Here is a 15,792-nt window from a genome sequence, read left to right as displayed (position 1 = left end):
AACTTTACATCAAAACCAGGGATGTACTGTATGGTGACTAACATAATATAATAAAAAAAATTATTATTAAAAAAAAGAAAACTAGATATTATTAATATGTATTCAGTTCTTCCCAAATCCATCTACAGATTCAATGTCATGCCAATAAAAATCCCAAAAGACTTTTATGTAGAAATGGACAAGCTGATTTGAATACTTACGGAAATGTAAATGACCTATATTTGCCAAAGAATGTTGAAAGAAACTAGACAATAACCCTCAAATTCTCTTATGCCCTTCAGCAGCTAACTCTTGACTCCTTACCTTACGCAGCTACTGATACGATTTCTGTCACTATGGAATATTACCCATTTTAAGATTTCATAAATTCAAATAATATGTATTCTTTTTAGTCACTTTTTTTTCACTCAGCACATTTTTTAAGTTTAATTTAAATTCCGGTTAGTTAAAATACAGTGTATACTAGTTTCAGGTGTAGAATTTAGTGATTTAACACTTCCATACAACACATACATGCATTCATGATACTGTACGTAAATTATACATGAATCAAGTTGATTAAAAATCATGAATTCCATACGTGGAATTTAAAAGACAAAACAGAGGATCATAGGGGAAGGGAGGGAAAAATAAGACAAGATGTAATCGGAGAGGGAGACAAACCATAAGAGACCCTTAACCATAGGGATCAAACTGAAGGTTGCTGGAGGGGAGGAGGGTAGAGGGATGGGGTGACTGGGTGATGGGCATTAAGGAGGGCACATGATGTAATGAGCATTGGGTGTTATACACAACTGATGAAAATCACTGAACTCTACCTCTGACACTAATAATACACTATATATTAATTAACTGAATTTAAATTTTAAAAATGAGTTCATATTAACATTTTCTTTCAAAATGACAGATTATAAAATTTTATTTGGCTTCTTTGTTTACTTGACTGTTTTCACCTGTTTCCCCACCCACCTCCCCTCTGGTAATCATCAGTTTGTTCCCTATAGTTCAGAGTCTGTTTCATGGTTTTCCTCTTTCTCCCCCCACCCGTTTGTTTGTTTTGTTTCTTAAATTTCACATATGAGTGAAATCATATGGTATTTGTCTTTCTCTGACTGACTTATTTTACTTAGCATAGTACCCTCTAGCTCCATCCATGTTGTGGCAAATGACAAGATTTCATTCTTTTTTATGGCTGAGAGACCACCACACACCTGCCAGAAAATTGAAAATTAACAATACTGGACACAACAGGTGTTGGCGAGGATGCAGAGAAAGGGAAACCCTCTTAAAACTGTTGGTGGGAATGCAAATTGGTGCAGCCACTCTGGAAAACAGTATGGAGATTCCTCAAAAAGTTAAAAATAGAACTATCCAGCAACTGCCGCTACTACACATTTACCCAAAGGATACAAAAATACTAATTTGAAGGGATTCATGCACCCCAATGTTTACAGCAGCATTATCAACACTTGGCATATATTTTGAGACTCATCCATGCTACTTATTCATCAAGACTATGTAGAACGTGCATAAACAAAGACACACAGATCAATGAGACAGAAGAGGGAAAAAAAAAGAGGGATTCAAGAAAGAGATCCGTACATAAATACTCCATTGACTTTATGGCAAATTTGCCAAGGTAATTCAATGAAGAAATGAAAATCATTTTAATAGTGACGCTGGCACAACTATATATTCTTATTGGGAAAAAAAGTGCCACCATTTTCCATAGTGTAGAGAAATAAACTCAAGATGCATCACAGATGCAACTATAAAAGTTAAAACAATAGGACTTCTCAAAAAATAGGACTTCTTAAAAAATCAAGATAACACTAGGATAAGCAATGACTTTTAATACAGTGTATAAAGAGCATTAACCTTAAAATAATTTGTAAATGGATTTAATCAAAATTAAAATTCTCTGCTCTTCTAAGGACATTGGTAAGAAAATGGTTGGGAGAAAATATTCAACTACATGTCTATAAAAATACTTTCAAAAGAAGATATAAAAATAGTTAACAAACACATGAAAAAATATTCAACATCATTAGTCATCAGAGAAATGCAAGTTAAACCACAATCACATACCATTACAGACTCACTAAATTGGTAAAGATTAAAAGTCTGATGGTACCAGGAGTTTGGGGGATACAGCAATTGGAGCTCTCATCCATTGCTAGTGGGAGTGTAAATTGCTACAACCACTTTGCAACACATTTTTTGGCAGTTTCTTGTAAAATTAAATATACACTTATTGTATGTCCAATAATCCTCCTCTTAGATGTTTACCTAGCAGAAATTAAACACATGTTCTACAAAAGACTTGTATATGAATGTCCATTGCAACTTTACTCATAAAACAGCCAAAATACCAGAAACAACCCAAAGATTCATTAACAGATGGCTGAAAAAAAAGTTTTGTTACTAACACAATAAAAAAAGTTTTTTAAATTAACAAAAATAAAAAGAATCATGTAATGGAATACTGCTCAGCATAAAAAAGGAACAAACTACTGCTACAAGCAACAACATAGATGAATTTTAGAGAACAGCAAGACTCAAAAGAATAATACTATTTGAATTTATATGAAATTCTAGAATAGGCAATGTTGTATAGTGACAGAAATCCTATCAGTGGCTGCATAAAGCAGAGGATAAGAGGACTGACTGCTAAGGGGCACAAGGAAATTTGGGGGGATGGCATTGTTTTACATCTTGATACATGTGCATACATGTGTCAAAACTCATCACCTGGCTACACTTAGAAAGGGTGCATTCATGATACTGTATGTAAATTATACATGAATAAAGCTGGTTAAAACCATGAGTTCATATTAACATTTTCTTTCAAAATGAAAGATTTGAAATTTTTTTTCACTTGATTGTTTACTTATAACTTTTTTTCTCACATTAACTTTGCTATTTTTGCTTTATCCTATATCATATATCAAATATGTTCAAAATAATTATACCAACATTACTACTAACAATAAGACAGTGTTTGAAAGTCACTTGAAACAATTCTTTTATATGTATGGTTATGTCATCAACATGATATGCATTAAGTTTGTTTTTTTCAGTTTATTTTCCATTTTGAGTAATTTGTATTTTGGGAATCAATTTTTGTTTAAATGTGATTTACAAGATCCTAAACTGAAAGCATATAAACGATGTTCTTCCAATAAGTATTACTTCTATCCTAGATTCTCCCTTATTTTACTTTCTACTCCCCTCTAAGTAATCACGTTATTAGCTTTTGATTTATTTATCCACCCTTTTTTTGCAAATATAAACAAACGAGTGTGCCATATTCAAATCAATCCTCTTTTTTACAAAAAAGAGTAGCAGCATATTATATATATCATGGATCTGGCTTTTTATCCCTAAGAACAAGTCTTGGAGATCATGTCATATCACTGTAAGGAAATCTTATCTGTTTTTAAAGTTGTATGTATCCACTGTGTGGAAATACCATATTTTATTCAATCACTCTTCTATGGGTAGGCATTGGTGTGGCTCTGAATATTATGCTATTATATGCCGTAAACAACCTTATACCAAAGTTATTTCAAAGTTTTGAATATATCTTTGTGATAGAGTTCCAGAATAAGAATTGCTGGGTCAAAGACTAAGTGCACATGTTTTTTCCACTGAATATTAACCAATTCGACTCCATAGAGGTTCCACCAGTTTCCATTGCCCCTTGCACTGTATGGGAATCTATGTTCTCCATAATCTCACCAACAGAGTATGCTACATTTGGCAGATTAAAGAAGGCTGCAAATTCTTTGACATTCCACCCCTTGAGATGTAAAGTCTATATAACATCCCTGTGATGGTTAATTTTATGTGTCATCTTGACTGGGTTAAGAGATGCCCAGACAGCTGGTAAAATATTATTTCTGGGCGTGTCTGTGATGGTGAGATTAGCATTTGATTCTGGAAGAGATTAGCATTTGAATCAGTAGGCTGGGTAAAGAAAGTCACCCCTCACTAATGCAAGTGGGCATTATCCAATCACTGAGGACCTAGATAGAACAAACAGGCAGAGGAAGGGTGAATTTGCTCTCTCTGCTGGTGCTGAGACATCCATTTTCTCCTGCCCTTGGAAAACAGTGCTCCTTCAGATTTGGATAGAATCTTAAACCATCAGCAACACTGATTCTTAGGCCTTTAGACTTAGAATGATGGGGCACCTGGGTGGCTCAGTCGTTAAGCGTCTGCCTTCGGCTCAGGGCATGATCCCAGAGTCCTGGGATCGAGCCCCACATCAGGCTCCTCTACTGGGAGCCTGTTTCTTCCTCTCCCACTCCCCCTGCTTGTGTTCCCTCTCTCGCTGGCTGTCTCTCCCTCTGTCAAATAAATAAGTAAAATCTTTAAAAAAAAAATGAATGAATTATACCACCAGCTTTCCTTGTTCTCCAGATTGCAGATGGCAGATTATGGGACTTCCTGGCCTTCGTAATCATATAGGCACATATCCTACTGGTTCTATTTCTCTGAAGAACTCTAACACAGATTTGATACCAGGAGTGGAACAAGGATTTGAGGAACAGAATTTTATGGATGAGTTTTCTGAATTGGTTCTAGGGGTTTCTGAAATTGGCTCTCTAATCTGATTAGATTTAAAGACTATTTCCAGCAGTAAAGAGAACACTAATAGTCCATGGTGAGCTGTCTATAGAGATACATAAAATATCTGCACTGGATACTCCTGATAAACTACTATATGAAGCAAAGAGATAAGTGATGCCGCATATGATACTTTTGAATATTTTTGGAAAACTAAGGGATTATGCCATTGGTTGGTTACCTCTAAAATTGCTGGACAAATAGTGAAAGAAAAAGATGAACTCAGGGATTCCAATTCTCAGCTCAAGCATCCCATAAATGACCTAAGAGCTCTTATGTATGTCCTGAAGGAGAACCTTAACTCTTGCAGCCACAGGGCTGAAACTGGTGAAAATCAAACACAGAATCTCATCTTGTGATTAGCTGAATTATAATGTAAGCTGAACTCCCAGCCTCACAAGGTGTCTACTGTTATAGTGAAGGCATTGACTGGGGAAGAATGAGATCCTGTAAGTTGGACTGTGGACATATGGGAAGACTTTGATGAAGCTGGGGACGTTGAGCCCCTGTATTCTGATGAGTCTTCTTTGCCAGGGTAAGAGCTTTTTCCACCCCCAGTGGAACTGGTCTCCCCACCTACAGTGGTAGCAGCTTCTCCAACTACATCTGAGGGGTTAACCTGGCATTACCTGAGGAAACAGTAATGAACTCCTCTGAGATAACCACCATACAAGACAGTGCTGATTCTCCTCAGGACCCATCCTCACCACCCCACTTTGCTTCTAAACCTGTAACTAGAGTCAAATCCCAGAGGACCCCTAATGGTGAGATACAAAACATGAGGAGGTACAATACACTCCAAAGGAACTATTTAAATTTTCCAATTTATACCAACAGACATCCAGGGAACATGGATGGATACTGAGGGTATGGGATAACATGAAAGAAGCATAAAGTTGAGTCAGGCTGAATTTATTGATATGGGCTCATTAAGAAGACATTTTGCATTTAATGATGCAGGGAAGTTAGAAAGGGCTCTAATAGTTTGTTGGTTAATTGGCTGAAGCATGGATGAAAAGAAGGCCAATCATGAGCCAAATGTAAATAGTTGACCTGCCTTATTTTAAGATAGAGGAAAGGATTCAGAGGCTTAAGGAGACTGGAATGTTAGAGTGTGCTTGTCATTTAAGACCTACTCACCCACACTGAGGGTCCGGAGAAATATCTTTCACTTATACTCTGAGAAATAAATTTGTGAGGGGAGCCCAGCATCCTTGAAGAGCTCTGTGATGGTTCTTCTCTGTAGGCTAGACTTAAGAGTGGGAGCCACAGTCATTCAATTGGAAAACCTTAAAGTATTGAGAAGATATGGATCCCAGGGCAACAGGGGCCAAGGGGCAGCACTAACCACTAAAGATGAGGTAGGCATGGTTACCAGAATGAACAAGAGTCAAAGCAGCAATCACAATAGACTGACTCATGCACACCTGTGGTGTTGCCTAGTGAATCATGATGTTCCTAGAAGTGAAATAGAAGTTCTCATTTGATCTATCTTAGCAAAAATTTCTATGTCAAGTCAACAGAAAGTCTAACTCAAATCATAAAAGCAATGAATCACAGTCCTTCAATCAGTTCCCAAGTTGAATCAGTTTAGAGACCAAGAACCTCTTGAATGAATGTGAGGTCAGGTACACTTTAGGAAGGCCCCTGATACAGCAATGAAGATTTATATGGTTAATCTTTCTCCCAGTCTTCCCCAGAGGGACGGATGGCCTTTTAAGGGGTGTACATTAGGGAAAAGTCATACCTTTCAGAGACTACTGGACACTGGCTCAGAACTGACACTGACTCCAGAAGATTCATAACGGCACTGTGGCTCTCCAGTCAGAGTAGGAGAGCTTGTGAAGGTCAGGTGATCAATGGGTTTTTTAGCTCAGGTCTGTTTCTCAGTAGGTTCAGTGGCTCCCTGAACCCTTCCTGTGGTTATTTGCCCAGTTGTAGAATGTATAATCGGAATAGACATACTTAGCTGCTGGCAAAATCCTTACATTGATTCTTTGACCTGTAGAATATGGGCTATTATGGTGGAAAAGGCCAAGTGAAAGCCATTTAGTACCACATCCCTAGAAGGATTACAGAGATTAGTGCCACCATTTGAAAGATGCAGGGGTAGTGATTCCCATCACACTACCACTCAACTTTCCTATTTGGGCTGTGCAGAAAACAGATAAATCTTAGAGAATGACAGTGGATTATTTTATTGTAAGCTTAATCAGATGGTGACTCCAATTGCAGCTGCTGAAGGGGCTTCATTGTTTGAGCAAATTAACACATCCCCTGGTACCTTGTATGTAGCTATTGATCTAGCAAATGCGTTTTTCCATAAGGCCCGCCAGAAGCAGTTTGCTTTCAGCTGGTAAGGCCAGTAACACACACATATATATATCTCTTTAGGGTTATAGCAACCCTCCATCCCTAGGCCATAATTTAGTTTGCAGGGATCTTGATTGTCTTTCCCTTCCACAAGATATCACACTGGTCCATTACATTGATGACATTATGCTGATTAGACCTAGTGAGTGAGAAGCAGCAACTTCTCTAGGCTTACTGGTAAGACACTTGCATATCAGGGTGGAAAATAACTCTAAAATTCACTTCTACTTCAGAATGTTTAGGGGTCCTGTTATGTACAGCATGTTGAAATATTCCTTCTAGGGTGAAGACTAAGTTGTATTTGGCTCTCTTACAACCAAGAAAGAGGCACAATCTCTTTGGATTTTAGAGACAACATATTCCTCATTCGAGTGTTATTCTAGTCCATTTACCAAGTGACCTGAGAAGCTGCTAGTTTTAAGTGGGGCCCAGAAGAAAAGGCTCTGCCATAGGTCCAGGCTGCTCTGCAAGCTGCTCTGCAACTTGGGCCTTATGATCCAGCAGATTCAATGGTGCTTGAAGTGTCAGTGTCAGATAAAGATGCTGTTTGGAGCCTTTGACAGGTCCCTAGAGATGCATTGCAATGCAGGCTTTTAAGATTTGGGGGCAAGACTCTGCCATCACCTTCAGATAACTACTTTACCTTTGAGAAACAGCTCAGCTCTTGGCCTGTTACTGGGCCTGAGTACTGACTGAATGTTTGCTCATGGGCCGCCAAGTTACCACGTGACCTGAGCTGTCATGAACTGGGTGTTCTCCGACCCACCAACCACAAAGTGGGCTTGCAGACCAACACTCCATCAAATAGAAGTGATATACATAAGATCAGACCTGAGCAGGTCCTGAAGTAAGTTACATGAAGAAGTGGCCCAAATGTCCAAAGTCCCCACTCTTGCTCCACTGCCATCTCTCTCCCACCCTGCACATGAAGGGTCACGGGGAGTTCCCTGCAATCAGTTGACAGAGGAAAAGACGCAGACCTAGTTTACAGATGGTTCTGCCTGATATGTAGGCACAGCTGGATGTGGTCACCCAGGGCACTGCAGTCCCTTCAGGGACAGCCCTGAAGGCAGTAGTGAAGGGAAATCCTCCCAGTAGACAGAACTTTGTGCAGTGCACCTGGTTTTTCACTTTGCTTGTAAGGAGAAATGGCCAGATGTGGAATGACATAACAGTTCATGGGCTGTGGCTGCATGGTCAGGGACTTAGAAGGGGCATGATTCAAAAATTAGTGACAAAGAAATTTGGGAAAGAGGTATGGTTTCACTCATTTGTGGAACATAAGGAATATCAGGGAGATCGGTAGGAGAAGGAAGGGAAAAATGAAGGGGGGGTAAACAGAGGGGGAAATGAGCCACGAGAGACTATGGACTCCAGGAAACAATCTGAGGGTTTTAGAGGGGAGGGAGGTGGCGGGATGGGCTAGCCTGGGGATGGGTATTAAGGAGGGCACGTGTTGCATGGAGCACTGGGTGTTACACGCAAACGATGAATCATGGAACGCTACATCAAAAACTAATGATGTACTGTATGGTCACTAACATATCATATTAAAATATATATATATGTATATGTATATGTATATGTATATATATATATATATATGAAGGAAGGCAGTCACAGACCACATATTATTGTATGAGACATTTTTATGAAATGTCCAGAAGAGACAAATCTATACACAGAAAGTAGATTAGTGGTTGCCAGTGGCTGGAGTTGGTGGGGAACAGGGGATGAATGCTGGAGTTGGTGGGGAACAGGGGATGAATGCTAAAGGGGACAGAGTTTCTTCTTTTTTTATTTTTAATGTAGTTTCTTTTTCAGTGTTGAAAATGTTCTCCTTTTTTTGATGGTGGCACAACTCTGAATAGACTAAAAACCATTAAATCGTACACTTTAGGTGAAAAAAAAAAAAGAAATGCACCCCATAGTTTTCATTAATCTCCATGTGTTATACGGTAGTTTACATTTACTTCATTTAGATAATAAACATTTGGTACAATCAAAAAAAAAAAGGTATGTGGATAGACCTCTCTGAATGAAACATGAACGTATTTGTGTCCCATGTGAATGCTCACCAAAGGGTTACCTCAGAAGAGGATTTTAATAAGCAGACAGAATATGTACAATGGAGTATTACTCAGCCATCAAGAAGAATGATATCTTGCCATTTGCAACGATGTGGATGGAACTAGAGGGTGTTAGGCAAAGCGAAATAAGTCAGTCACAGAAAGACAAATACCATATGATTTCACTCATATGTGGAATTTAGGAAACAAAACAGATAAACATAGGGGAAGGGAAGGAAAAATAAAATAAAACAAAAACAGAGAGGGAGGCAAACCATAAGAGACTCTTAACTATAGGAAACAAACTGAGGGCTGCTGGAGGGGCGATGGGTGGAGGCTGAGGTAACTGGGCAATGGACATTAAGGAGGGCACTTGATGTAATGAACACTGGGTGTTGATTCCACCTACCTCTGAAACTAATAATACAGTATATGTTAAATAAATTGAATTTAAATTAAAAAAATAAGTGGATAGAATGACCAGTCAGCCTCTTTCCCCAACCCGCCCACCATGACCCAATGGGTTCATGAACAAAGTAGCTATGGTTATAGGGTGGCACTTACACTTGGGCTCAGCAACACAGACTTCCACTCACCAAGGATGACCAGGCTACGGCTACCACGAATTGCCCAATCTGCAGTGGCAGAGACCAATATTGAGCCACCAGTATGGTATCATTCTCTGGGGTAATCAGCCAGCTACCTGCACATCAGAAGGTGATTCATTATATTGGACTGTTTCCATCATAGAAGGGGCAACGTTTTATCCTTACTGGAGTAGACACTCTGGATACAGACTTTCCTTCCCTACACACAGTAACTTCTGCCAAAACTACCATCCATGGACTTACAGAAAGCCTTATTCACCAATGATAGTGTCTACACAGCATTGCTTCTGATCAAAGAACTCACTTCACAGCAAAAGAAATGCGGCAATGGGCCCATGGTCATGGAATTCACTAGTGTTATCATGCTCCCCACCATCCTGAAGCAGCTGTCTTAATAGAATGGGGGAACAGCCTTTTCAAGACTAAGTTACAGTGCCAGCTAGGAACCAATACCTTGCAGGGCTGGGGCAAGGCTCTCCAGAAGGCTGTATATGCCCTGAATTAGTGTTCAATATATGATGCTGTTTCTTCCATAGACAAGATTCATGGGTCCAGGTATCAAGAGGTGGAAATGGGAGTGGCACCACTCACTATTAACCCTAACGACCCACCAGCAAAATTTTTGCTTCCACTTCCTATGACTTCATGGTTTGCTGCCTTAGAGGTCTTAGTCCCAGAGGGAAGAATACTTCTGCCAGGAGACAAACAATGATTCCACTGACTGGAAGCTAAGATTGCCACTTGGCCACTTCGGGCTCCTCATGCCTCTGAATCAACAGGCAGTGAAAGGAGTTATGATGATGGCTGGGGTGATTGATCCTGATAACTAAAGGGAAACTGGACTACTACTTCACAGCACGGAAGCCAGAGTTAAAAGGTAGGGAAAAGTGTCTGGAATATAGGAGATCCCTTAGTGTGTCTCTCCATACTACCATTTCCTATGACTAAGGTCATTGGAAAAATATAACAACTCAATCCAGGCAGGACTACTAATGGCCCAGACCCTTTAGGAAGGACGGTTTGGGTCACACCACCAGATAAAGAACTATGATCAGATAAAGTACTTGCTGAAGGCAAAGGGAATAGAGTGGATAGAAGATGGTTATAAATACCAGCTGCAACCAGGTGACCAGTTATAGAAACAAGGGCTGGAAGGATCATAACTCTTTTCTCTTTATTTTGTTATCAATGTATTTGTATTCATATTTCCTATTGTCTTCTTTCCATTTTCCTCTTTCTTTCCTTATTCCTTAATCATGTGGCATGGGATAATTATATCATAGTATTTGGGTATTATTAATTTCACATCATAGTATTTAAGTTATAGGATATCAAGAAGAGTAAAAATAACTCAAGGGACTTACATCTTCTTCTGGAGAAGGGGTAAATACGTAAATGCCATATCCTATTGGTTCTGTCTCTCTGGGGAACCCTAATACAGATACCATTCCAGGATGGACTGTATGCACTGAACCAGAAATCTTTTCTTGGGTCTGGGAACAAAGGACTGGAAGCCAGAGTGGCACCATATACCACTATTCCCTATGACCCACTGGGGTGGTCTGTGCTTCTTGCCCCCTTCAACTTTGCAGGTTCTGCAAAGGGGTCACATTTTCACCAGGGGACAGAGCTAGAGTCCCAATGGAATTCCTGGCTAAAGCTGCCACCTGGGCATTTTGGGCTCCTGTGTCCCTTTATCAATAGCATGAAGTGGTGTCACAGTCTTGGCAGGTGTAACTGAGCCTAATCATTTAGAAGAGGTAGGGCTGCTTTTATATCATGGAAATGCAGGGAATATGTGTGGAACCCAGGTGATCTCCTTCAATGTTTGTTGGTATTCTCTAGCCCCATTGTGACTGTAAATAGATAGATTCAGCAACCCCAGTCTGAGAATGGTGACTAAACACTCAGGTGCTTTGGAGACAAGGACCTGAGTAATGACACAGGGTTATCATCCAAAGCCAGCAGAATACTATGTAAAGGTGAGAAGAAAGACAGTAAGTATCAGTTTCAGCCCCAGTGCCAAACATAGTAGTAGGAACTGTGCTTCATCTCATTAACTTCCCTCTTACAAGGTACCCCACAGGCAGAGATGCCTATTAGAATCCTGGATGAGCTGTTCCCAGAACATATATGGAAAAGCAGATCAGAGCAGTGCAAAGACTAGACTGTAGACTATCCAAATAGGCCACTTTGATTCTTCTTCAGAGAAAGTTTGCTGAGCAGCTACAGGGATTACAATCAGCAGAGAGCCTCCAGATGTCAGCTCTTTGGGAAAGCCTGTTACAGAGAAGTGTGGCTAACCTCTTGCCATTCCTAGGGCACTCCAGATACAGTGTATGAGCAAGGGAAAGTATGAAAACCAGGCCATTTTCACCCAATTCAAGACAAATCTTTCAGGCAATATTTTTCCAGAGCTCACTGCTGGGTTGGCCAAGACTGCAATGCAGTACCATTTCTCATCTACACAACTGACTCCCTCACCGTTTAACAGTGGTTGGTCCCTATCAAAATCTTGCACTCTAAACTCTAACTCAGTGTCTGCTTCTAGAGATCTCAGACTATCACAATGAAATGACTAGTGAAAGCATTGATAGCCTTAGGGCTAGGGGAACACAGGGAAAGAAGGTGGGTTTATCAGAGTGGTGGTGATTCAAGGAGTCTGGTGTAGGGAGGAAAAGCATTTAACCCTCTTGAGGTCTCCGGCTTGGCCTGAGAATTAGCAGGAGAAAAACGCACAAGTTTATTTAATGTAAGTTTTCCATAACATGAGAGCCCTGATAAAGAGAACAAAGACCCAGAGAAAGACCCTCTGCAGAGCAGGGACCAAGGCCTTTAAGGAGCACAAGTGACAGCTGCTAGGCAGAACTCAGAGGAGGACCTGCTAACCTCAGAGCTATAAGTCAGACCTCTGAGGGTGTCAGTGACCAATCAGTGCTGGTACTTCTCAGCAAGAATGAAGGGGCCTAAAGAGCCAACAAAACTGGAGTCCAAAACCAAACAGGGCTACCAGAGTGCATGGCCCCAGCCAAAATGACAGTGAGAGTAACTTTTAGAGCACGGGAAAGTAAATGCTAGGTTACTTCTTCTGCTCCCTTTAGGTACAGTTACCCTGAAAAGAATAGGCAAAACAGAAATGAGGTCTGCAGCAGCACATCCGGGAGTACAAAGGTGGGAGGAGGTTTAGAACTGATAGACATCAGCTTAAAGACGTCTCTCTGCTGTGACTTTGCCCAGAAAATAAAGAGACAACCTCCAGGAAAAAAAAATGAAGTTTTAATATGGCTTATAACACTGAAGAGTAAGAAAGTACATGCTAGAAATCCTTCGGTGTGGTATTAATGCTTATAATCCTGATGTGAAGGATCCTTAAATTTTTCTTTAAACAGTCAGACATGCCCTAATGTTTCTCTACTATTGAAAGAAGAACTAGGGATTTGTTTAATGAAGCAGGAGACTTAGCTTTCCTCTTCTTCCCTCTCTCTTTTTTTTTCTGGCTTACAAAGTACACGAAGGCAAAATAAAACGAAAGCAGTAAAAGGAATAAGCCACAATAATGACAGGTAACCCAACATCGCCTTTGCTTCTACCAATATCACGGGCTTCCCGGGAGGTGGCCCACTGTCAATACTGCCTCCATAGCCTGCGTGCTCGCAGTAGGGAGGCTCCCATCCACGGTTGCAGTGGCAATGCTCTTTATTATTGCAGACTCCGTGCATGTGGCAGGTCTCATTGGTCTGACAGTCTCGTGGTGGATAGGTCGTATTAACACACTTCTTGTGGATGCATATCTTTTGTGGACCACACACTGTGCCATCTTTCACTTGACCAATATCAGGTATGGACATGCCTAAATGATAATCAGTGCCCCAGCAAGTGGTGTCATTGAAGTGAAGCTGATGCACTGTAGAATGCTGGATCAGAGTAGGAATCACTCGCACATTTTCACACTGCACTCTTCCACACAGAATATCAGGGGCCTCACATTTTACATATATTAGGTCTGTGATACCACAATGACCAAATCGATTTCCTTGGGTGTTGATTTCTTTGTAGCAATTCTGAGATGCACTCCTTGCATCTTTGCCAAAAATCTCCCTGCACTGTTTGTCATGGTTATTACATCTCCCTTCATAGCAGTAGGCATCGTCACCACAGGGAATCCCATCCTGCAAATATACATCTTCTGGGCATTGATGAAATGTCCCATTGCACCACTCTGGAAGGTCACATTCATTGACCTGATGTCTGCACAAAGTCCCTGATGGCAGGAACTTGCAGTCTTTGCAACAAATTCCAAAAGTACAGGTAGCTCCAGGCTTCAGAGTGCAGTTCAACAGACAGCAGGGATCATTTACACACTGGTGTACAGTCCCACAATCACACTCCTCTCCTTCTTCAACCACTAGGTTCCCACAGTACTGTACCCTAAAGATATTCCCTGGATGTGGAGGTGAGTGAATACATACTCCACTAGTGAGACTAGTGTCCCAATACTGGGCATAACTGCAATTGCTGAACCGAGTTGTTGCCACCTGGGAGGGATACATTATGCACCACTGAAGCCCACACACACATTGTTCAGTATCATGAGACATACCCAAATTATGACCAAGTTCATGGGACACGGTAAGTGCAAAAAAATACAGACTGTCTCCTTCAAAAACATCAACTCCACTGTTAAAAGGACGCTGGCATATTCCTCCAACGTAGGCAATTCCAAGCTTTATGCCAAAATATTTTTTAATGAAAAGATGGGCAGTATCATGGTGCAGTCGGGCATCAAGATTGAAAAACTTCCAAATAGCAAAATCCTCCACAAGCTGCTCCATGTTATCGGTGGCAACTAGGTTTCTTTCACTCCAGATTTCAATCCCGGTCAAAATTATATCAACCTCCAAGGGGTAATATAAGATATCTATTATATTGACAACATCAAATACTTCACGCTGTACTACTGTCACATTACTTTCATAGTAAAGGAATCGAAAATGGTCCACAACTACTACCAGCTCAAGAAACCGCAAATGGGTCCACCAGCCCATGTAAGAACTTTGCATCAGAGTAGAATTATATGATGCCCTCAACTGCAAATGGCGTGCTATTTCCTCTTCTGTTAACCCACATCTCATAGGTGGGAACTGTGTATCATCACCATCTATCTTATACACCAGGTGTTCAAATGTGGCAGAAAACCTCATTGGCTCAATTTCATAAGCAAGGTCATTAATCTGTAGCATTCCTCGAAAACCTCCAGAACAGGTGCTGAGGGCAACCAGGGACTCAGGGATTCCTTCCACATAACCATGATAGTAGCAGTCATCAGGAACAAAAGGCTGATCCTGGCGGAGGGCATGCTGGTCCGTGTAGGTGAATACCGGGAAGTGTTTGGAAACCAAGAGCTTCTTGACCCTCATGTGAACAATGTGTCTCTTGCCCCCAAACTGCAGGCTGTAGGAGAGCCAGCCTGCACCTTTTATACCTCTGCCCCTGCCAGTCACCTTCAAGGGGATCACCAATTCTGGGGAGAAGTGCTGGGAGGGCCTTGCCTGAGAGTGGCCAGAAATGAACAGAGGCATTCCTACCCAGAGTAGCAGAAGAGTGACCCTGATATGCACCAGGGCCTCACTCACTGCCATTACGGAGCTGTAATTATGGAGCCATCTGTCCAGGGCAGAAGAGGGCAGGGTGTGAGGCACTGCTGGTCTGGCTCCTCCCTCTGAGCTGCTTAGGGTGCAGAGCTGACCTTTATGGATCTGTGTTCTGGAAGAGGTGGACCATCAGAGTTGCAGTGCTGAAAGTGAAAATAAAAAAAAGAGCTAGGATGGAGTTGGTGGGGTAAGGAGAGTGGGAGAGAGAGAAGAAGGGGAGGTAAAAGTGATTCTTCAGTTGGAATGTGGCTTGAATTAATAAAATGCCTGAGATTGTCATATACATATATACATATACATATACATACATACATACATACACACATACATACACACATACATACATATATACATATACATATACATATGTATATAGGCAGGGGGTGGGGGAAGGACAGGTTTCCAGAGGAAGAGATAAAGGAGGTGTGTCGTAGATGGATAACGGTTGAAACTGGATGG

The 15,792-nt window shown here is 40.9% G+C and overlaps 1 protein-coding gene across 1 annotated transcript; it reads right to left on the bottom strand.

Annotated features, from left to right (window-relative positions):
• Window positions 1-12,906: 12,906 nt before the first annotated feature.
• On the bottom strand, window positions 12,907-15,443 carry LOC103671541 (disintegrin and metalloproteinase domain-containing protein 20-like). Its single transcript, XM_008700191.2, has one exon. It carries the CDS (start codon window positions 15,319-15,321, stop codon window positions 13,141-13,143), a length of 2,181 nt encoding a protein of 726 aa, XP_008698413.2. The 5' UTR covers window positions 15,322-15,443; the 3' UTR covers window positions 12,907-13,140.
• Window positions 15,444-15,792: the final 349 nt, after the last annotated feature.

The sequence above is a fragment of the Ursus maritimus genome, unplaced genomic scaffold (assembly GCF_017311325.1).
Source record: "Ursus maritimus isolate PB19 unplaced genomic scaffold, ASM1731132v1 scaffold_25, whole genome shotgun sequence".
Lineage (NCBI taxonomy): Eukaryota > Metazoa > Chordata > Mammalia > Carnivora > Ursidae > Ursus > Ursus maritimus.
Note: the sequence above shows the minus strand (reverse complement) of the source record. Positions and strands in the feature narration are given on the sequence as shown.

What these genes read in the sequence shown, in the direction of transcription:
- LOC103671541 (XM_008700191.2), bottom strand. Translation starts at nt 15,321, where the DNA reads ATGGCAGTGAGTGAGGCCCTGGTGCATATCAGGGTCACTCTTCTGCTA.